This window comes from Marmota flaviventris, chromosome 18 (assembly GCF_047511675.1).
Source record: "Marmota flaviventris isolate mMarFla1 chromosome 18, mMarFla1.hap1, whole genome shotgun sequence".
In the NCBI taxonomy this organism is placed as follows: Eukaryota; Metazoa; Chordata; class Mammalia; order Rodentia; family Sciuridae; genus Marmota; species Marmota flaviventris.
The window spans coordinates 16142981-16166905 of record NC_092515.1 but is presented as its reverse complement, the minus strand read 5'-3'; the positions used below and the strand labels follow the sequence as shown (position 1 = coordinate 16166905).

The 23925-nt window shown below is 36.2% G+C and overlaps 1 protein-coding gene across 5 annotated transcripts; it reads right to left on the bottom strand.

The window, feature by feature from the left end:
• Positions 1-792: 792 nt before the first annotated feature.
• Znf527 (zinc finger protein 527) lies at positions 793-23002 on the bottom strand. Of its 5 annotated transcripts, XM_071605010.1 has the most exons (7): positions 22941-22978; positions 21491-21560; positions 20667-20794; positions 18621-18699; positions 14465-14591; positions 13753-13848; positions 793-2944 (listed from the first exon to the last, which is right to left on the bottom strand). In XM_071605010.1, the coding sequence occupies exons 4-7, from the start codon at positions 18651-18653 to the stop codon at positions 1368-1370; spliced, it is 1833 nt and encodes a 610-aa protein (XP_071461111.1). In that variant the 5' UTR covers positions 18654-18699; positions 20667-20794; positions 21491-21560; positions 22941-22978; the 3' UTR covers positions 793-1367. The 5 variants fall into 5 exon arrangements, with proteins under 5 accessions (XP_071461111.1, XP_027797066.2, XP_071461112.1 ...); XM_027941265.2 differs by lacking the exon at positions 21491-21560 and having other exon boundaries at positions 22941-23002; XM_071605011.1 differs by lacking the exons at positions 20667-20794; positions 21491-21560 and having other exon boundaries at positions 22941-22967.
• Between the last annotated feature and the right edge of the window lie 923 nt (positions 23003-23925).

Sequence of the window (23925 nt, the reverse complement as noted above, 5' to 3'; positions counted from 1 at the left end):
AAACAAAGATGTTGTGTCCTCCGAGAACTGAAAAATAAATATTAAAAAACTCTCTCTCTCTCTCTCTCTCTCTCTCTCTCTCTCTCTCCCCCCCTCTCTTTAAAAAAAAATTTTAAAAAAATTCCCTTAAGATGGGAGTCATTCATTCAATCGATGGATTCATAATTCTCTTAGATTCTGGTCTTTCTTTACAGGCCTATGTTGAGTCATTTCTACAAACTATTTTTTAACTCCTTTAGGGAAAGCCTATTAAGGAATTTTAAAGTTTTCACCCTTTCTGTGAAAAAGACTAATACCCACTAAATTTTTAATTTTTTTAATTGTCAATCTTTTTTTTTACACGTGGTGTTGAGGACTGAACCCAGAGACTCAAACATTCCAAGCAAGAGCCTTACCATTGAGCTACAACTGCAGCTTCACATTAAATTTTTATCAACAAATTGAACAATTATCTCAGCTTACAGAAGGTTGTGTACTCAATTTTCACATAATTGTTATATAATGTTTCTCCTTTGGATAAGCCCTATATTTTTTCTTGAACTGTGAATTAAACCCAGTGGTGCATTACCACTGAGCTTCATCCCTAGCACTTTCTCTCTTTTATTTTTTGAAACAGGCCCTCCCTAAGTTGCTGAGGCCAGCCTTGAATTTTCAATCCTCTGCCTCCTGAGTCCCTGGGATTATAGGCATGTGCCATTGTGCCTGGCTTATGCCATATAAAAGATTAAGTATTACAAACATAGGGTATATGAGTTCGTATTCTAATTCCAAGAGGCAAAAATCTAATTCAAATTACCATAAGCAAAAAAAAGGAAATTTATTGAATCATGAAAACAAAAGTAAAGGATGTGCAGTCAATATGTATGACTGGTTCCAGATCAAACAATGTCATCAGATTTCTGTTTCTCATGTCCATTTTCCTCTATTAGAAATCTCTTTGGGAAGGCTTTCCACATGGGGTGGCAAAGGCTACTGGTGAGTTTTTAACCCCATTAAATCCTCAAAGCTTGAAATTCCAAAAAGAGAAATTATCTCTTTTACTACTCTTAACAATACTTCAAGGGCTATATTGGTCCAGAAGGGGCCATCTTATTAATATCTAGGTTGAGGGGAAATAATTGGCCAGCCTGTGACCAATCTACTGCTGTCCTTGATTAACAGTTTCATCCGAATCATAAGCATTGAGTGTGGGGTACTGAACAGGTGAGAAAGTCTACTACTCCAGTCATTTCAAATAATGGATGATGGTGAACTAAAGGCTTTTTCATATGGACTACATAGTAGACTTTACTAATCGAACAGAATTCACTGATATTCGATAAGGACTGGGTGGTGACTAAATGATTTATTTCCTATATTTGTTATTATCATAGTGTTTCTCTATTATGAATTCGCTGATGTCGTCTGAGAGCTGAGGCACAGCTAAAATTATTCTCACATTCATTACATTTATAGGGTTTCTCTCCAGCATGAATTCTCTGGTGTAGTCTAAGGGACAAGATCTGATGGAAAGCCTTCCCACATTCATCACATTCATAGGGTTTCTCTCCTGTATGAACTCTCTGGTGTTGGTTAAGGTAGGAGCCACAACTGAAGGCCTTCCCACATTTGCTACATTCATAGGGTTTCTCTCCTGCATGGCTTCTCTTATGGTGAATTAGAACTAAAGCATCACTGAAGGCTTTCCCACATTTACTGCATTCAAATGGTCTCTCTCCAGTATGAATTCTATGATGTCGATTAAGCTGTGAGTCAGTCCTGAAAAACTTGCCACACTTGATGCACTCATAGGGCTTTTCTCCGGTATGAATTCTCTGATGTTGATTAAGGTGTGAGCGATAGCCAAAAGTCTTCCCACACTCATTACATTTGAAGGGTTTCTCTCCTGTGTGAATTCTTTGATGAAGAGTGAGGGCTATGCGTCTGCTGAAGGCCTTTCCACACTGATTACATTCATAGGGTTTCTCTCCAGTGTGAATCCTCTGGTGCTGATTAAGGTGTGCGCTCTGTCTGAAGGCTTTGTTACACTCCTTACATTCATATGGTTTCTCTCCTGTGTGAATTCGCTGATGTTCAACAAGGAAGGCATAACGGCTAAAGGCCTTCCCACATTCATTGCATGCGAAGGGTTTCTCTCCAGTGTGGATTCTCTGGTGCTGAGCCAGGTGTGCGCTCTGCCTGAAGGCTTTGTTACACTCCTTACATTCATATGGCTTCTCTCCAATATGAGTTCTTTGGTGTTCACTGAGAAAGAAGTCATGGCTAAAGGCTTTCCCACAGTCATTGCATGCACATGCTTTCTCTCCACTGTGAATTCTCTGAGGTTGATTAAAGAATGAGTAACAGCTTAAGACTTCACCACACTCATCATATTCATGGGGTAATTTTCCAAAATGATTACGTTGAGTTGGATGTTCAGTAAATAATGAGTGGATACTTAAGAAATTTGAAAAATTATTAGGTTTATAAGGTTTCTCACCAGAAGGAATTCGTGTATCTTTACTAAAGTGAGTAATTTGATTCAGTTCTTCATATTCATTACCTGTCAAAGATTCCTTCTCAGCATGGAGTCTTTCATATTCAATTATAACTGAATTTTGGGTGAAGAATTTATCATACATATCAAATTTATGGGCTTGTTTTACTGTGGAAATTCTCTGTTGTGCTAACAGTACTGACTTCAGGGGGAGGCTTCTCCCAGAATTATTATATTCATTGTGTCTTTTCCCAGTAGAGATGTCCTTAAGAGTTGTCATTTGCCTGAAATGGCTCTCCTGATTTCCCCGATACCACTCAAACCCCTCATATTTCCAGCCTTCTCTGAAACTGCAGCATTCAAGGCCATGACTTGTGAGTCTTTCTGTTACCATGCACTGGGATATTTCTTCCTCATCAATGAACAATTTTGGAGACAATTCCTTCATTTCACACCATGACTCCCAGTCTGAAAAATATCAAGAAAATGAATGTCTTCTTTTTTTCACTTTTCTAGGAGAAGGGAAAAGAAGGAATAAAGTACACGGTTCTAGCATCTCCCAAATATGGCCATGCTATATGAACAAAATACAAAGAATAAAGAGGTTGATCAAAGACAGCATATGTGTTGGGGAGGCAGTGATAGCAAATCAGGTACAAAGTAGGGCATAAGAGGCAGACAAAGCTAAATGCCAGAAAGATAAGGAATCGAGGATGACTGATTAAGTCTTTTTTTAATATTTATTTTGTAGTTGTAGTTGGACACAATACCTTTATTTCACTTATTTATTTTTTTAATATTTATTTTTTTCACTTATTTATTTTTTGCTGAAGATCAAACCCAGGGTCTCCCATGTGCGAAGAGAGTGCTCTACTGCTGAACCACAGCCCCAGCCCTGATTAAGCCTTGATTATTTTCTCTACCTCTAGTCTTTAAAGACTCCAGTCCACCCTGCACTGATATTCATATGACTGAAAGTTCCACGAGGGTATGGACTTATATTTATTCCTTTTTCTTCTTATGGTGGCATGTCATGCCTGGAGCAATGACATCTTGATGAATGGATGCTGCTAGATTAACATCTTGTAATATTTTCCACTAATGCTGCTCAAAAACTTCTAAAATTTTATCAGGGTCCAGAGGAAAATTATTGTTTTCTAAAGTATCTAGAAGAAATAAGATTTTCAGTTTTTCTCATCAAGAGAAAAATGATGCCTGCCAAGTAGAAAATACTTTTAGGAAAGGATCTTGGTTGAACCAAGGTGAAAGGAAAGCTTTTCTTAAAAAATGACCTCAAAAAAGAGGAAAATAAGAAAATCCTTTTAATTTAATTTAATTTTAATTAACTTAATTTTAATTTAATTTAATTTTAGACAATATGTTAAATATACAGAATCTATGACTATATGCCTAGGACCTAGTAGAGGGGGAAAATGTCTGGGATAGTGTCCTCCCTTTTATAAACTCTAAAAAGAGAGAGAAAACTTGTGCATACAATGATTCAACATGATACATAATGCAAGGCTAGCTAATATGAGATAGATCATCATTAGAATAGATGTTAAAGAAAAAAGACATCAGAATTCACTAAAGAATAATTTCTGGAGGCTATAGCTTGGTTTTCAAGATTTTGATCAGGCTTCCAAAATATGACAACTATTTTACTAACTGAGCCATTTTCAAATTAGGATATAATGTGGGATTATTTTAGAACTGCATATATTAGCATGTTGGGGTTAATGAGATGAACTCTTCCCCAAAACAGTTTCCCATCTGTTGAAAAGGAAATCTTCCTCCAGACTATATAAGCACAAAACTGAAAGGCAAAAAACAGAAGATGTCTGTATCTGTATCTTCCTTCTTTCCAACACATCCACCACCCAGGAAAAGCCCCCAACCTCGTCAGTTCTCCTGTGCACAGCCTTGGATCCTCTCCTACATGGGCCCCTATGTAAGCCCAGGCCTGAGAGGGCTTTGCTCACTTATTTTCTGGTAGGTACTTAACTTTGTTCATTCTTTCTTTTTGTTCGCTTGCCCACTCTCCCAGACTTCCTGTCCTGTTACAGGACAGCAATGTCTAAGCCCATTATAATCCTTCTTACCACTAACAAATTTTTCTCTACTCCAGACAAATTTATAAAATAAAAATGTTTATACAATGTCTAAGTGTAATGCCAAGTAAAAGAAGCCTAAAGGGAGAAGACTACAGGTATTTTTCAACCTGGGGGATTCTGAGGTGCCTAGAACTCCAACCACTTAAAAAAAGGCATATGAATACTGAAAGGGAATGAATTCCTCATGGGAGAATGTCCTGGGGAAAGTAGAGAGCAGGAAATAATAATTGTATGTGTGGAAGACATATTCACTTTGATGGAGTAGAGAAATACTTAGGAGCCAATGATATCATAATAGCATTTAACAAAAAAGAAAAGGAAATTCACCTACATCAGTAACTGAGGAGAAAAAGGAAATATGGTTTCAGGTAAAATAGAAAAGAATCAAATGGACACCCATGTGGCACAGTAAAACAACACACTCTTTGGGGCCAGACAAGGATGGGATTGAATCCTATCTCTGTATCTAGGTAGCTACCCTCAACAAACTGATTAACCTACTTCTTGAGTCTCAGTTTTCTATTTGACAAAATGAAGTTACCTTGCAAGAATGATATGAGAACAAGAATATTTATAACACATCCACCAGTGTTGGGCTTATTACAGATACTTAATGATACTTATCATAAAATAATTCAGTACTCAGTAACTCTTGTACCCACATCACTAGTAGACTCAGATATTATTATTACATCAATGTTTGAATAGGGATTATGCAACAGGCTGACAAGTGACAAGACAAAAAATAGGAAAAGTAAACTCTTTGGGGTTAAAATGAATCCAGGCAATGTTATTGATATTAGAGATATGTAATTCCCAGCTAGTTATATTGTATAACTGGATGGAAGTTAGAATCACAGTATGATCAACTTTGGAATCCAATGAGAACCATACAGTAAGTAGGCTGATCTAAGACATTAGAAGAGGAAAAGTTCTTACTAGATCATGGACCTAGTCTCCCATATGCTGATCTGGTGGGCAACAGACAAATTGATATACAGCCAGCCCTCTGTATCTGCAGGTTGCACATCCATGGATTCAATTAACTGTGGATTGAAATATTAGAAAAAATGTATTTGTACTAAACATTCGTAGACATTTTTGTCATTGTTTGCCAAACAATATACTCCAACAACTATTTACATAGCATTATATTGTATTAGGCATTATAAGTAATATAGAGATGATTCAAATTATATGAGGATGTGCATAAGTGATATGCAAATACTATATCATTTTATATAAAGGATTTGAGTTTCCATGTGTTTTGGAATCCACAGAGGACCTGGATCCAAAAACCTGCAGGCACTAAAGGACAACTATATTGACAAAGTAAATCATCATTACATTACTGGCATGAAACTCAGGAGATTTTGGTGGGAAGTCTGGGGAGAAAAGTCTGGGACTTGCGGGAAAATCTTAAGAAGGAAAATAAAATTCATTGCTAACATCAAATTTTGTTGCAAAGAATAGCCAAACCAATGACACAGACTTACAGATTCAGTCCCCTTCTTTAAAAGACTATATAGGGCTATACTGCCCAATATAGCAGCCATTAGCTATATGTGGCATTTAAATATTTAATTAAAATTAAAAACTTAAAAATTCATCTCCTCAATCACACTAGACACAATGTGGCTGGCCAAATGTGGCTAGTGGCTTCTGTACTGGAAAGCACAGTCATATATTATTTCCATCATTACAGAAAATCTTATTAGCACTGGAGAGAGATCCAAGTTAATGTGATGATGATCTTATGGTTAATAAGGAAAGACAGAAAAGTAGGGACAGAAGTCAGTTAAAGGCATAAAAAAATCAGAAAAGAGTTTTGAAAAGAGAAAAAAGATAATGGTCAGAACTACCTTATGCATCTCAGTAAGCTGAGGAGTATAAAAACGAAGCAAAGTACCTGGATTTAGTCAAACTCTATATATAGAGGGGCAGAAGCTACTCTGCAAGTGGCAAGACAGTGGGAACGAACTTGAAGTAAAGGCAGTAAGGAAAGATTAGAAATGACATAAGTAATTACAAGAGAGAAGGGTGTATGGTTTGCAGGAACACTAAAAAGGTTCTATAAAATATTATATGTATGTGAAAGAAGATTTAAACAAACAAATGTACAATATAACTGCACCAAAAGAAAAAAAGTAATGTGTGCATATTTTTACCTCATGTTAATTAAGCCAGGTAAATATCAATCAGAATTCTGCAAGGATTTTATTTCTGAACTTAGAAAATTAAAGAACACATGGACAAAATGATCAATAATATAAAAGAAAATTCTGAAGAAAAAAGAGGTTTCTAGAACTAATAATATGGCCCAAGACATTGCATTTTATACTTTCCTCCCATCATCTTGGTGAAAGGGTGAAACCAAGATGATTTGAAAAAGTCACTAACATTGTGGAAAATGTCAAGAGAAACTCACTTGAAGCATAAATACTCATGTGACACAGAGAATAGAGTAACACAGAGCCTGAACCTGCGAACGGCATTTGGTTGAAGGGAATCTCACAGGGAGAATGATACATGGAAGGATTTCCCTGTCATCCTGGATCTGTCTGGGCGCTACAACTAAGAATCAGCATTAGAGCTGCTCCTTAATATTTTTCTTTTTAAACAAATAAAAATACTCACAAAATTTTAAAAATCTACAAAGAAGATTCTTTCAAAATATCCTCCAAAACCACGACCGTTGTTAGCTGATGTCAACATTTAATATCCTCCTAGAATTCTCTTTCCCTGTACAGACAAATATATACAATTTTTACATACATACTATTTACAACCTGCGTTTTCCTCCCATAAAACACTATAGATATCTCTCAGTGTCAGCATCAATAAAAATATCTCATTCAAAGGCTGATTGAGCCATACTTCAGGTAATAAAACAATAATATATTGATTTTTGCACTTGTATCCCCCAAACTCAGTTACTTACAAGCCAAGAATCAGTTCTGCCCTCAATTTATTTAGTTCAGTTGTATTTAGTATTTATAATTATGTGCTTAAATATTTAATTAATTGAGTGCTAAAAGAAAATTGTTTTAATGAAAACCGTTAAAAGCTTTAGAAAAATAGAGCAGAAGCAAGTTGCTTAAAACTTGTTTTTGAATTAGGTAAAAAATCAAATTGTAAATGCCTGATAAAAACAAACTCTACAAAAATTCTGTACCCACATTGGTTTGTGTTTTGCAATGGAAATCATACATGATGAATGTAGTTTATATAAGAAAAATGAAAGCCGAATTCCAATCAACAGACCATTTTCAAATAAAAAGCACTGGCACTATACCAAAAGGCTAATGAAGGAGCTGGAGTTGTAGCTCAGTGGTAGAGCAGATGCTTAGAATGTATAAGGCTATAGGTTCAATCCCCAGCACCAAAAAACAAAAACAAAAATAAAAGCTAGTGAGGGGATGGTACTGTGGCTCAGTGGCAGAGTTCTTGCCTAGCATGTGTGAGGCACTGGTTTTGATCCTCAGCACCATATAAAAATAAACAAAAGCATTCTGTACTTATACAACTACAAAAAAACTTTTTAAAAAAAGCTAGTGAATATTCATTTATGTTTTAAAGTTAAACATATAATATTTAGTTCAGTTGTACTTGGTGTTTATAATTACATGCTTAACATAAACATGAAGATACATATATCTCACATATATATCTTTACATATGTATCTTAATGTGAAACATGTATTTTTAAATGTGTTTTTATTACTCCTTGCAGTCAACACTTGAAAAAAATTAACCACTTAGAAATCAAATACTGGGGGCATGGGCTATGTAGCTCAGTGGTAGAGTGCTTGCTAGAATGTGTGAGGCATTGGGTTTGATTCTCAGCACCACATATAAATAAATAAAAGTCCATAAGCAACTAAAAATAAGTTATTCCTAAAATGAAAAAGAAATAAAATACTGGGGAATGATCTTCGTTAAATTATATTGTAATATTGTGTGCATGTACAAATACGTAACAACAAATCCCAAACATTACATATAACTATAATGCCCCAATAAAATAATAGGGAAAAAAAGAAATCAAATAAGTAACTTCTAATAATGTGTTTTTGTATAATTTTGCATTTCTCCAAGATCCATTTCTAAAAGTAGAAGAATTAAATTAAACTGTACATATTGAAAATATTAATATTCTCTCAAACTGCCTTCTAAAAAATTTATCAACAGTATAGAAAGAGCACATCTCAAAACCCACCTACAGGCTAACAATATCTTAAAATCATTGCCTACACAAGTAAAGAGTACCTCCCTGTTCTTATAATTTTGATTATAAAATTGAGTATCTTTTTATGCAAATTTATATATCTTTTATATATATTATGATGTCTTTTTGCATACATTTTAATTGAACTATATATCTTCTAGGTGATTTGTAGAAGTTACTTATATATTTAGGGCATTAAGCCTATGTAAATATTTTCCCTTTTCATCACTTTTTATTGTTTTATGTCCTCTACATTTACAGTGTTTTAATAAAAAAATTTAATTATGTAAACTTAAAGCTCTCATTTTTTCCATTATAGATGCTGGCTTTGATGTCATTCTAGGAACAACTTTCTAAAATCTAGTATTATTCAAATATTATTCATAACTTTTAAGAAACTCTTTGCCTCACTGATTTGAAAAGCTACCCGTTCTTATTATAAATTCTCATATAAACCTGAGTGTTTCACTGATCTACTCATTGTTCTTATGCTCTCTATATTTTCTATACTGTTCCACTAGTTTATTTCACTGTTCTGATACCAGATCAATCACCAAAATTCTTACATATTAAAAATTGAATCTTTATATTAAATTTAATAATCCACATGATCAAATATGCAATTCAGAAAGGCAAGAACAGTTTGGCAACAAAAAAACATTGTGATAAATTATTATAGAATTTCTCTTCTATAAGTCTTTTTCTATTTATTTGGTACTAAGGATTAAAAAATTGGGGTGCTTTTTCATTGAGTTATATCCCCATCCTATTTATTATTTAGTTCTGAAATAGGGTCTCACTATGTTTCTTAGATCTCCCCCTAAGTTTCCAAAGCTGGTCTTGAATTTTGGTCCTCCTGCCTGAGCCTCCGAAGTAACTGGAATTACAGGTGTGCAGCACTGCACCTGGCTCTTTAAATTTTTATAGAAGAAAAAAAACATTAGAGAAAAATTAATCACCTCAAAGACGCTAGAAATATATAAAAATAGAAAATACCTTGCTATTTAAATGTTTACATATGTGTGTGTATATGTGTATGTGTGTACACATTTAAGATGGAAACAATTCCTTAATGTCAGAAAGAATAAAAACTGCACCTGTAAGACACAGATAAGGAAACTGATATAGTCAAATTAAAAAGGAGAAAAAGTAAAGGAAGATAAAAATACTAGAAAGGAAAACATATGTAGCAAATATTTTTCCTTTTCCTCCTAGGTACACAAAAATTGCATCAGCCAGCCTTCTCTTTTAGCCATATGACTAAGTTTTGGCAAATCAGAAGTGATAGGCATCACAAATGTCAATTCCAGGTTGGCCCATTGAAAATGTCCTGAGAGATCCCTCAACATCCATTCATTTTTATCTCATTTCTCTTTTTGTGTGTATGTGTGCCTTAATCTCCCCTCTGCCCTCGGCCCTGCCCCATGCCCTTTTTCTCTTTCTCTTCCTCCCTCTCTGCCTTGCTGGCTTCAGTATAAGATTCCAAGGACATAATGATCCCAACAGACGAAAGGGATCTGAATGTCAGTCTGAATGACAGCATGCAGCAGAGGTCCCAGATAATGGCATACTGGATTATAACATGTCCCCCCCAAAAAATCTTTACATTTTTATTCACTAAGACTTTGTTAAAGCAATAAGCATACTCTAAGAAATTCAGAGAAGTGAATAAAACAGTACAACAAGCTGGCTAGATAGAGATGAATACATGCAAATTAATATTTGCTCTACATGCCAGTGATAACCACATAGAACACTAAAGGGATATTAAGCTATATAGTAAGGAAAACAGTGTAGCACTGGTTTAGAAATAAACAGTGGAATGAAAAGCAGAGGGCAGATGTAAGAATCACACAAATATAAGAACTTGGCATGCAGATGAAGGCAGCATTATCATCATCAGTGAAGAAATGCATTAGTCAATTAATTCACACACCATATTTAAAAATTAAAGTCCACAGAGATTATAGGCCTAAGAGTAAAAAACAAAACCTTAAAACTATTAAAAACAATACAAGAGAGTGGGGTACAGTGGTGCCTGCCAGTAATCCCTACTACTTGGGAAGCTGAGATAGATGCATCACAAGCTTGAGGCCAGCCCAGACAAATTAGTAAGACCGTCTCAAAATAAAAAATAAGAATAAAGGGCTGAGCTGGGTATGATGGCACAGGCCTGTAATCTCAGTGACTCGGGAGGCTAAGATCACAAATTCAAGGCCAGCCACAGCAACTTAGCAAGGCCCTATCTTAAAATAAAAAATAAAAAAGGCTAGGAGTGTAGCTCAGTGGTAGGTGCGGCACCCCTGGGTTCAATCTCTGGTACTGCAAAAAACCAAACAGGAGAATATTTTTATGACCCTAGTTACTAGGTGAAGATTTAGTAAATGAGGCTACAAAGTACGAACTATAAAGAAAAAGACAGATCTGACATTAACATTAAAAACTTCTATGTTGGAAAAGAAATCACAAGTTAAAAGGAAAGAGACATTCTGGGAAAAGAAAACAAACACATTTTCTATAGAAAAATGAATAATACTCAGAATATATTTTAAAAAGCTCTACAAATAAATAAAGACAAATAACCTAATTCCCCAAAAATGTGCTGCAAATAAGATACAAGAAACGATGCATACATCTGTAGTTTGAATGTAGTTAGGAAATTTGTATTTTACAGATGAATAAGTTAGAAAATTTAGGGTATATATTTTATGTATATACTAAAACGTTTGAATCAAATGAGTAAATTTATATCTCAGATGAATAAACCAGAAAAATTAGTATATATATTTCACATGTATACTAAAATTGAGCAAGTAAGTAAATATATTGTTTATCATTGTCAGAAAAGGAAATTACAAATAAGTAAAAGAGGAAGGCTACAATTACCCCAGCTTGGAGTTACACTAGAATCTAATTACTAATATAAATGAAGAGTTTTAATATATAAAGAGACAGAGGCAGAAATAAAAATAGAAGTTTGTGTATATACATACATTTATTTCCTATCTCTATCTGCTGTGATGGCCTGACAACAATGAGCACATCTAGAATCCAGATTTTGGTTTCTAAACACCATTTCCCAACAAAAGAACCAGGTTTCTTGGAGAAGTGACAGATTCAAGGCTGGGGCAAGGAAAACAAGATGAACCTGGGATACTCTGTAGTGCCAGAAGGAAGGAAATGCTCAAAAAATGGAGGGGAACATGTGAAAAGCTCAAAGGAACCAACATGGAGATTCTGATGGCCAAAACTGGAACAAACTGAGCAACAAAATAATGATTCATTGGATTTAACTCCATAGGAAAAAAATCCATAAATCTAGCAATATAAAGATGAATCTCTTTAAATTCTATGAAGTCTTTATTTCATAGAAAAAATCCATAAATCTACAAATATAATTGAATGCATAAGTAAATGGGGGAGAAGAAACAGTTCTTCCACATAGAATGATCCTATTTTTTATATGTGTGTAAACAGATATATAAGAATAGACATATTCCTGTGGTGCTAAAATCAATAAGCAAAAGTTTTATGAGAAGTTGAATAGTCTCAAAATATTTCCCACAAGATAGTTATTAATTATTAATAGAAAAATAAGAACTTTATAATGGAAAAAACAAGTAGACACCACCTTCACTAGGCAAGCAAATAAGTATCGTAGATAATAAGGCACATCAACATTATAAATTCTTTGATATGATGTATTGAGGGACACAATATTATTTCTGTGGTATTCTTTCAAAATATGCATACTCGACCTAATCATAAGAAAATATCAGATAAATCCAAATTGAGTACAAGTAGATGTAATGGACCATTCGTCTAGAGTGAAGCATCTCTTAAGACTCCAGGAGAGATTTTTCCAAGATGAAACTGACAGGTTACCTAATGTGTCTGAGTATCTTGAGAGTTTTAGAAATTGAAGGGAATATATATATATATATATATATATATATATATATATATATATATATATATATATGAAGTTAAACAGAAGATAAAACAAAATCTCCAGATCATTATTAACTCTGGGGAAAACAAAAAGTTTTTAAGAAAAAGCAATATTGATATGTGTACAATTTGTCTATGACTAGCATTAAATAAATAAATACCCATTAACAATATAAACACTGAATAATGAGTCAATCAAAATTATGATATCAATAAGATAGGAGGGTTGATATTAATATCTGCACATGTGTTGGGTTCAGAATAAGAAAGTGCTAAATCTTTATTTTCTCAGTAAAAAGGTATTGGATAAGGATTAAATCTGAAAAAAAATCAGGAAATAGCAATATTAAACATATTTTTAGAGACATGAAGGAAACACCAAAAGAAGTTATAAAAGAAAGTAGATCCCTCTACAGAGACAGCAACTGGAGAGCAGAGTAAATGAATTCCTTTTTTTTAAGAAAACTAGCTTTGTCAAACTACTGGGTTTTTTTCTAAAGAGTGTGCATGTATATCTTTAATAACATTTTTTTTAGAGAGAGAGAGAGAGAGAGAATTTTTAAATATTTATTTTTCAGTTATCGGCGGACACAACATCTTTGTTTGCATGTGGTGCTGAGGATCGAACCCGGGCCGCACGCATGCCGGGCGAGCGCGCTACTGCTTGAGCCACATCCCCAGCCCCTTTAATAACATTTTTGACAAAAGTAAAAGGTCAAAAAAAGGAAATCTAGAAAAGAATGCAATTCTGACCACAAAAGAGAAAAAGAAACGGAAAGGATTAAGATTTAGGGTATAGGTAGAAGACTAGAAAATAAAATGTGATAAAATTGGAAGGAAAAACCCCAAGGTGAAGTTGAGGTTTCTAAGGGAGCACATGCTAAAGAGGTGTCCTTGCCACCTGAAGTTCAGGGAAGCCTCCTCAGGACCACTTGTGTAGGAACCTTACAATGGCCTTCCCTGCCCAGTTATCTGTCACTCACCTGCACACTGATCATGTGACATCTTTCTTTCCACCATCCAAGGTTCCTTTCCTTGCTCCAATAAGGAGATCATGTTGGGCTTAGAAATGGAGAGGCCTATTTATAGGGTAAGAAAAATGAAAGCCAGAGACAGACAAATCAACATGCTGCAGTTGTTCCAGGTCCCAGGCCCAATTTCTTGATCATCAGGCAAAAAATGACCTTCAAGGGTCAAAGAATGGAATGGTGCTTGTACATAGGATGAGGAAGGTGAAGCTTATTCCATAGCAGTGGCTCTCAAAGCTCTACAATAGAAGTAGCCATCACCTCGGCACTAATTTGAAATGCAAATTCTCAGGCCCCAACTCAGACCTACTGAATCAGAAACAACATTGGCTATGGAACTTTGACAGGCATCAGGATCATTGGAGGACTTATTAAAAGTCAGATTACTAGACACAGTCCCTGAATTTCTGATTTTGTAGATCTAGAGTGGGGTCCTATAATTTGTATTTAACAAATTCCCAGGGCATGCTGATGTTGCTGTTTCAAACCACCATTCTATAGCAAAGGGAACTACTCATTTCCAACTCTATAAAACTATTTCCAATCACTTCCTGGAAACAGAAGGTAGAAATTCAAGTATCTTCAAAATGTCCTAGATACTATTGATTGAGGAAATAAAAACATCTCAGAAGGAAATTTTGGATTTATCAGGGAGAAACATCCTTACCAAGCCATACCAAATTCCTGTAGTTTTCAAACATGACTTCTCTGTATAAATCCTTCTGAGATGGGTCCAACCATTCCCATTCCTCTTGGGAAAAGTCTAGAGCCACATCTTTGAAAGTCACCAACCCCTGAAATAAAAATAAATTCTTATTCACCAAGTGCTTAGATTCCCATATGGTCCCAGTAAAAAAGATAAATTCATCCAGAGTTTAAAGCTCTAAATAATCCAGGAAAATAATTTTATTAGAAAACAATTACATGTGCCAGGTGCAGTGGTACATGCCTCTGATCCCAGCAGCTCAGGAGGCTGAGGCAGGAGGACCACAAGTTGGAAACCAGCATCAGCAACTTAGACAGGCTCTAAGCAACTTAGTGAGACCATGTCTCAAAATAAAAAATAAAGAACTAGGGATGTAGCTCAGTAGTTAAGCATCTTTGAGTTTAATCCCTGGTACAAAAAAAGAAAAGAAAAAGAAAAAAGAAAAGAAAAGAAGTATATATTCAGGTTTGTAAAATATTTTGAAGGAAGAGAAATATTGAAAGAGATTCACCACTTGAAATTTCTACACTTTTGTGAAAAAGACATATATACACATACAAGAAAATTAGCTTATAACATGAAAAAGTATAAGTATATGAACAAGGGCTAAGTTGTAAGTTGTACATACTAAGTTATAAAAAATTTATTATGTGGAAGATTTCTTTATATTCCCCAAACTGGGATATTAGGCATAGCAGAGTAGTAAAGGAAGGCCTTGAATTGTGCTTTAACAAAAGAGTATGATCTGAATTTAGACTCTTTAAATAAGGAAAATTTCCAGAAATATATCCTGAAGAAATAATGAAGAATAAGTAAAGAAATTTAGATAAGATTTTTCTTTAGAAGATTATACAAAAAAATATAGAAACAATTTACATGTCCAAAAATAGAGTGTAGTCACTGAATTCTAAGCTGCATGAAGGGAAGTCTGTTTTAACTGACAGATATCCAGTGTCCACTACAAAACTTATCATATTGAAAAAACTATTTCCCACTCAGTGAAAAAAACAGTGAAATTTTCTATTTCTGTATGAAGGAATACACAATGCTTAAAAATGATGAGGTTACAGTCTATATAATGTGTTTTCATTTCTCCCCAAAATAATGAAATTTCAAATATGGAAATAGAGATAATTGTATCTGGAGAAATAAAATTATACAACTAGATAGTGTGGTGTAATTTCCATGTGCTGCTCTTTCTTCTGTGGCTGGGAGGCTGACCTACATTGACAGTATCAATAAGCTCCCTTGACCCCTGCTATTTTCAGCTGTGTTCAGGTGCTTGAAAGAGATGTGAGGGAAGTGAACAGGGTTATATATTTACTCCAGGATCATTGGAGGACTTATTAAAAGCCAGATTACTAGACCCATTCCCTGAATTTCTGATTTTGTAGATCTAGAGTGGGGTCCTATCATCCTAGGTGATCTTTGTTCTTCATTCAAAGCTCACAGTACCTATCAGGAGGCTTCTCCATCCAATTTTCTGCTTTAATGAGTCCCAGGATACAGTGCTACCCTTTTTAGTTTCTCTATACCCTGATAATACCTTATAAATTGTCCTTTTGAGTTTCTTGCTAGAATCCTGATTGATGAACATTTTGATCTCCAGAACAGAGATTCCTCAAACTCTAAGACTATTCTACTATACTTTCCTAAATATTCACTCTCCTGTTATTCTGATAACTATTTCATACCATCTGTTTCTTTCTCAAGCCACCAACTTCTCCCTTGTTCTCACTTTGATCTTGATCCTCCTGCCTCCCTATGTACTTGGCAATCTATCTATACTGTATACACTCTGTCTTTTCTCTTGTTATGGATAAACTCCAGCTTCTATTCAGCCAATCCTTCACTTGTCCACACCTTTTTTTTCTTGTATTACCAACTTTTCTCACTTTACTGGATCATTCCTATCAATATACAATCTGGTGCAATATCTTCCATTTTACAAAGAAATATATAAATAAGTAAATTCCCTTCCATGATCTCACTCTAATTATTGTTCCATTTCTCTATTCCTCTTTTTTAAAAATATTTATTTTTTTAGTTGTAGTTGAACAAAACATCTTTATTTTATTTATTTATGTTTATGTGGTGCTGAGGATCAAACCCAGAGCCTCGCATGTTCGAGGCAAGCACTCTACCGCTGAGCCATAACCCCAGCCCTCTCTATTCTACTTAATAACAAAACTTTTCCAGGGGCTGCGGTTGTAGCTCAGTCGTGGAGTGCTTGCCTCACACATGTAAGGCACTGAATTTGATCCTCAGAATCACATTAAAATAAAATAAAGGTATGTGTTCACCTACAAATAATAATAACGACTCTTCCACAGAGTTGTCTAGACCAGGGATATCCAAAAGAAATATGTGAGCCACATATGTAATTCTAGATTTTCTAGTAATCATATTTTAAAAAGTAAACAGAAATAAATTAAGTCAACTTAATAATACTTTTCATTTAAGCGATGTATTTAAAATGTTATTAAGATATAATTAAAGATATTTCAGATGTAAATTATATAATTGATACAGAAAATTATTAATAGGACCTTATTCTTTTTGTACTAAATCTTCAAATTATGGCATATATTTTAAAATTACAGCACATCTTAATTTGGAGTAGTCATATGTGGCCACTGGCTACATTATCATAGGTCCAGACTCACGTTCTCCATTTTTCCTTCCCTTTCATTATCTCTTGAACCCATTGCAATAATGCTTTTATCCCAACTGCTCTATGAAGTAGTTCTTGTCAAATGAATCAGTCACTTATTTTAAAAAACAAGCAAACAATGTCACTCTCTCAGAAGAATTTAACTTGGCTGATCATTCTCTTTTTAAACATTTTCTATTCTTGGCTTCTAGGACCCACACATTCTGGTTGTCCTTCATCAGTCCTTCTCTCTTCCCAAGCCTCCCTCTCTCTCTGATCTTGAACTTCTGGACTCAAGTAATCCTCCCACCTCAGCCTCCTAAGTAGCTAGAGCTATAGGCATATTCCACAACACTCGGTTCTTTTCAATCTCTTGCTGATTCCTCCTCTTCTTGACTTGTTAAAATGTCCCAAACTTGGTCTTTGGATCTCTTTCCTACCTACATTTGCCAGAACCTTGCCTTCAAAATAATTTTATCTTGTCCCATGGCTTTAAAATCACATCTCTAGTCCTGAACTGCAGACATATAGTCAACATTCCCTTTGGTCTCTCAATATATCCAAGAGTCTCCATCATGTATTTCTGAGTAAATGGGATGACTATTTGTGTAGCTACCCAGCCAAAAATTTTTGCAGTCATCCTTGACTTCTTTTTTCTTCTTACACTCCACAACCAATCCTGGATCAAATTCCATTTTCTATCTTCAATACGTACACAGAATTTCTCCAGCTCTAATGCTCCCCACAGGGTTCAGATTGTTATCACCTGCTTTTACCCTATTTCCCATGCTTTCTATTTATTTTAAAACATCAAATCAAATCATATCACAAGCTCCAATGGCTCTCCTTCACATTTAGAACAAAACTCAAAGTTCTAATGAAATTCAATTGCCTACAGAATCTGGCCCCTAGTTACACCTGTGACCTCATAGTGCTGACTCCCTCCCACCCCCAGGACACTGGCTCAGTGCTATTGCTGGATCAAACCAAACATGCTCCCACCAAAATAACTTGGTCCTTGCTATTCTTTTTTTAATCTTTATTTTTTTATGTGACACTGAGGATCAAACCCAGTGCCTCACACATGTGAGGCAGATGCTCTATCACTGAGCTACACAGCCCCAGCCCAGTCCTTGCTATTCTTGCTACCCTAATTTCTACAAACTTACTCTCTACTTTCACTGAAGTTTTGCTTTGCTGTAGTTTTTCTCTGCCTCTCAGAGAGGCTATCTTTGATCTCCTTGTTTAATAGAGCACTCATCCCCAACTCAATAAATCACAGTCTGTCTAAAGAATATAGTTCAGATTCATCACACGTAAAAAAGATATTAAAAGTTTGGTAGATGGATTAGGTAAATAAATGGCAGAGAAAACTGATGAAGATGCCCTGGGAAATTTGTGATTTTTCCCTGTGGCCTCAAAGTTCTGAAAAAGGAGGTGAAATTTCTGAAAATATTAACTTACCTGGGACATGACTTTACAAAGTCCAACAGCCATTTCCTCTTTTCTTCTTCAGTTTGCTTTTTTGATTAAGAACAAAGTCCTAAGAAGGGAGAGTTAAGAAAAATGATATCCCAGTTCTACTTTACTATATAAGACCCACAAAGATAGAATTATTGCCCTTTGATGGTCCCTATATCCTTCTTTTAAATGATTTTATTCTTGTAATTTTATTAATAATACATAAATGGTTAATGGACAACATTACCAACATGACTGACCTAAATTAACTATCCTGTGGAAAAAGCATTTTCTAATACTATCCAACTTACCAATGATTATTAATAATCTGGCTAAAAATGTCATATTGGACCCAAGTTTACACAATAAATAAATTTAGGGCTGGAGTTGTGGCTTGGTGGTAGAATGCTTGCCTAGCATGTGTGAAGCAATGGGTTTGATTCTCAGCACTGCATATAAATAAAATAAGTAAATAAAGGTCCATCAACAACTAAAAAAACATTTTAAAATAAATAAACCTAACTTTTACAATAACCCATTTTATCTTTAAAAAACAAGCAAATAATGTCACATTTCTTCAACTTTTTGTGTGTATATGTGGGTACCAGGGATTGAACCCAGGGGCACTCAACCAGTGAGCCACATCCCCAGCCCTATTTTATATTTTATTCAGAGACAGGGTCTCACTGAATTGCTTAATGCCTCACTTTTGCTGAAGCTAGCTTTGAATTTTCGATCCTCCTTTCTCAGCCTCCCAAGCCAGTGGGATTACAAGCATTGCCACCACACCTGGCCTTCTTCAAGTTTTAAAACACTTGCCCAAGTTCCTTGCTGGGATTAGAAACACAGGGCTGACAAAGAAATATGAGATAAAAATTTCTGTGAAACTGTCCATCATTAATGCTTTTCTGATGGGCAGGACTTATACTGATATGTCAAAAATACATTTTGAAGAGTAATGGAAAGAAGACCCTTGTTTATTTCTTCAATTTCTTTTTAAAATTTTTTTATATTTATTTTTTAGGTGTAGATAGACACAACACAATGCCTTTATTTTTATGTGGTGCTGAGGATCGAACCCGGATCCCGCCAGTGCTAGGCAAGCGCTCTATCGCTGAGCCACAATCCCAGCCCCTATTTCTTCAATTTCTTACCCCTTAAGTGTCCACATTAATCCATGTGAAAAATCATAACACGTGAGTTATGCAATGTTTACCATAGCAAAGAGCAGATCAATAGCCAAGGGCCCGGCAAGTTGGGGAATGCTACACAATCCCCATATCCTTTTTATATGAACAAGAATCATGCTTTCCAAGATCAGAGGAAAAGGCCAATGCTGAATTTAACCCCAAATGACATAAAACCCAACTCAACAAAATCTGTAGTCTATCCCAGGGCCAACAAGGTGGGTTTTGACTTGGCCCCTGGCTGCTCATCTGACTTCATTTCTTATCCTTCTCCTTTTGCTCACTTCTCTTCAGGTACACAGGTCTCCTAATTGTTACTCCAATGCTATGGACACTCCACCTTCACAGCTGTTACCTTTGCTTTTCCTTTTTCCTGGAATACTCTCCTCCCAAAAATCAGCAAGGCTTTCTTTTTCTCTTTATTCCTGTGTTCAACTGTTACTTCATCAGAGGAAGTTCCCTGAAAATTCTATCTGAAGAGAACACTATTCCAGTCACTCTTTTTCCTTATCGTGATTTATTTTTCTTCTTAGCATTTATCACCATTGAAAATGTCACATACATTCTGTTTATTGTTTGCCTTTTCACACAAGATTGTAAGATCCAAGAGAGAGAGGATTTGTTTGGTTCACTGAACCATTGTAGGTACTCAAAAATACTGGATAAGTGAACAAATAAATCTTGCTGTGCTTCCTGTAATATACAGTGATATTATGCATGCTATCCACGCCATTATCTTGTGCAACACTTAAAAGACTGCAAAAGTAGATACTATTATTTCCATTTTACTGATAAGTGAACTTAAGTCAAAACAACCAACTGAAAGTCATGAATCCAACTGAAGTGAGATTCAAAAACTGACCTTTCAAGAATCCACAATGTCCGAATAGAATATAGTCAACAAAAACCTGAAGAACCAATGCCATTTGTTCCTTAGAGAAGCATCTTCAGAGATGACAGATGTTATCTATTACTCCACAGAAAAGCAGCCTGAGGAAAAAATTGCCAAACTATAATTCCAAACCAACAACAAACTGTAACTCAAAATAACCTGCTTGTCCTCTCAGAGCCAACATTTTTTTTTCTTTTTGAAAATGGGAAACTTCCCAATTGACCTAAAATTTAGGATTCACTACCCCCAGATTCTGGGCTATGCTGTACTAGCCAGCTCTGGGGAGCTTGGAATATTCCACAAAAGCTTCTGCAAGCTGAGAGGAGAAGCAATGTATTCTGCTTGGCATCTGAAAGCAAAAGCCTTAAGTAGCATCTACATAAAAGAAATTTCTTTTAAGTTTCTGGATTTCTTTTTTATCCAGAAAACTGAGTATCCCTTGGGCAATATGTTTCTAAGTTTGAAGTGGGCCATCAGTCTTTGCAAGAAGGGCAATGGAAAGACTGGGGTTTTATATAGTTCCCAGGCCCAGGTTGACTTTTCACGCCTTCTCTCACTGGCAGTTTGAACTTGGGCAAGTTAATCCATCTTTCCAAATCTTTCTTTCCTCAATGTCAAAATTGCATGAACCAGAATGAATCCAACATAACTTTCCTATGTTCATAGATGAATACATGACCAGTGATATTCCACATCATGTACACCCACAAGAATGAGAATTAGAATAAATTGGAATAATTTATAAATAATAATAATTTGGGCTGGGGATGTGGCTCAAGCAGTAGCGCGCTTGCCTGGCATGTGTGCTGCCCAGGTTCGATCCTCAGCACCACATACAAACAAAGATGTTGTGTCCGCCGAAAACTAAAAAATAAATAAATAAATGCTAAAATTAAAAATAATAATAATAATAACTTATTCCTAATTAGAATAAATTATACTCCATGTATGTATGTCAAAATACACCCTACTGTCATGTATATCTAAAAATAACAAATGAAAATAAAAAAGATTGCATGAGCCAACATATGACACAGAGAAGTGTCACCCTTGCTCCTGCTTAGATTTTATACTCCCATTTGGAAATGAAAAGAGAACTTTTTTTTTTATTAACTGAGAAAATCAAAACCAAAACCAGCTCACTTGGTATATCAGAAAAAGAGCCCACATCAGCCTCTCTTAGCACCAAACATGGAAGTTTTGACAAGGACCCAATGACCTAAGTGGAAGATGATTGGGCTTTCAGATTGGGCTTTTCTCCCCTAAAAGTAGCCAATTTGTGGAAGGTCTCAACACAATGTCTTTAGGTTGTGTCCTGTGTAAAGAAGCAAACCAGATTATGTATCCACGTTTCAATGGTTCACAGTAGAAAACCAGAGATAATCATCTCCACCACTCTCAGAATCCAGAGCTCCCATTATTCATTCTTACAATGTGTGAAAAATCAGTTTATTCATTAAAAGCAAGAATTCTTCATCCAAACTGCTCAGTTTTGAGTCCTAGTTCTATCATTTATTAACTGTGGTTTGAGTCAGTTAATAAGTGTTGTCACTTATTAACTGTGTGAACTTAAGTAATTTTAATTTTTCTGTTCCTCACAATCACAAACTAGGTCCTGGACAATCAAGCCCACCATCTCACATACACGTTCAAATTCTCACCCAATCATACACATACACAGAGTCTCACAGTCACACCCATAATCACACACAGCCATATTAGCACAAAGATAGGTGGTCACACACAACAGAGAGACAGTTACACAGTCACAGTGGCACACCGCTCAAGGTCATAATCTTGTCACAATTACTCATATAAAATTAAAACTTCACAAACTGATGGGCATGTCACAAAATTACATCTGCTGTCACAAACATTCCAACACAGGTGTATCCAGAGACAGGTGGTCAAACATATTCACAGACACACAATGTCATACCTCGGTCTCCCACAAACCCATTCACAGTAACACACAGCTACACCTGTAGGGACAGTCACACACAAATACACATAGTTTTTCCCCGAAGAGACAGATGGTCACAGTCATACACAAGCCACACAGGCACGCACACATACCGTGACACACGAGATAACAGCGTCACACCCGCAGCCTGTCACATAGTTGTACACAGTGACACTGACACACAACCTCTCCAGCTGCGCCTGCGGAGTTCCCACCCCCGTCCCCTGCCGCACACACTGAGCCCAGCCCCCTCTCTTGACCTGGGGCAGAGCCCAACTCACCTCCCGGCGCCGCGGGCTATGGAAACCAACCCCACCACCCGGACCGACGACGTCACTGCCCAGAATCCTCCGAGAGGTGGAGCCGGAAGAGGACCCAGGCTAGACTGAGCTCTGCGCCATCTGAACTAGCTTTCTGCGAATGCCTCATGGACCACGAGCTCCAGAATGCTTTGCGCCGCGGCCTTCTTTGACTAAACTACATTTCCCAGACTGAGCTGCGCCCACCACCTCTTCGCGCTTGCGCCTACAGGTGGCCACTGTCAACCCTGCACGTGCCGGATACTGTGCAAAATCCTAAGCGCTTGCTTTTTGAGAAACCGGTGTGACTCGGCGAACCGGTGACTGTGATTCAACGCTTGGGTGTGCTTGCTGCAACCCTATGTTTGAGCACCAAGGGGCGAAGGATTCTGTCAGCACACTGAGCTTCTGAATTTTAAATCACACGCCTCGATTGTGGGTTGTTTTGACAAATTTTGGATGTGTGGCGCGGATGTCAAGAGTATGTGAGCGAAACTGGCGGTTTATTTATTTACACACACACACACACACACACACACACACACACACATACAGGAGGGGGATGACCGTTCACTGGGTTCTTGTTCCAGAAGTCGTCTGCAAAAGTCTGCGAAGGTTCTTCATTTCTGGGCTTGCCATTAGGGCCAATGTGTGTATCTCTGTGTGTGGCTAGTTGTCTCCCAATCTAACTTTTCTTCCACCCCATCCTTCGCTGGGGCAGGCTCAGAGTTCCTTTTATATGCCCTCTCTCCTGTACCCCAGTGGGGTAATTATGTTCTACTTGTGTGAAGTTTCTCTTTTGCACCAGACCAGACCAGTTGGTAATTTGGTAGTCCGAGCTCTGGTGTACCTCTGATGTTTGCACTTTTGGGGGGAAAGGAGGGGTGGTAACCTGGGTTTGAACTCAGGAGCATTTAACCACTGAGCCACATCCCCAGCCATCTTTTGTATTTTATATAGAAACCGG

What these genes read in the sequence shown, in the direction of transcription:
- Znf527 (XM_027941265.2), bottom strand. Translation starts at nt 18,653, where the DNA reads ATGGCTGTTGGACTTTGTAAAGTCATGTCCCAG. An exon ending in TTTGTAAAGTCATGTCCCAG is followed by an intron (nt 14,592 to 18,620) that starts GTAAGTTAATAT and finishes TTTTTATTTCAG; the next exon opens with GGGTTGGTGACTTTCAAAGA. An exon ending in GTCACATGATCAGTGTGCAG is followed by an intron (nt 2,945 to 13,752) that starts GTGAGTGACAGA and finishes GATATTTTTCAG; the next exon opens with ACTGGGAGTCATGGTGTGAA.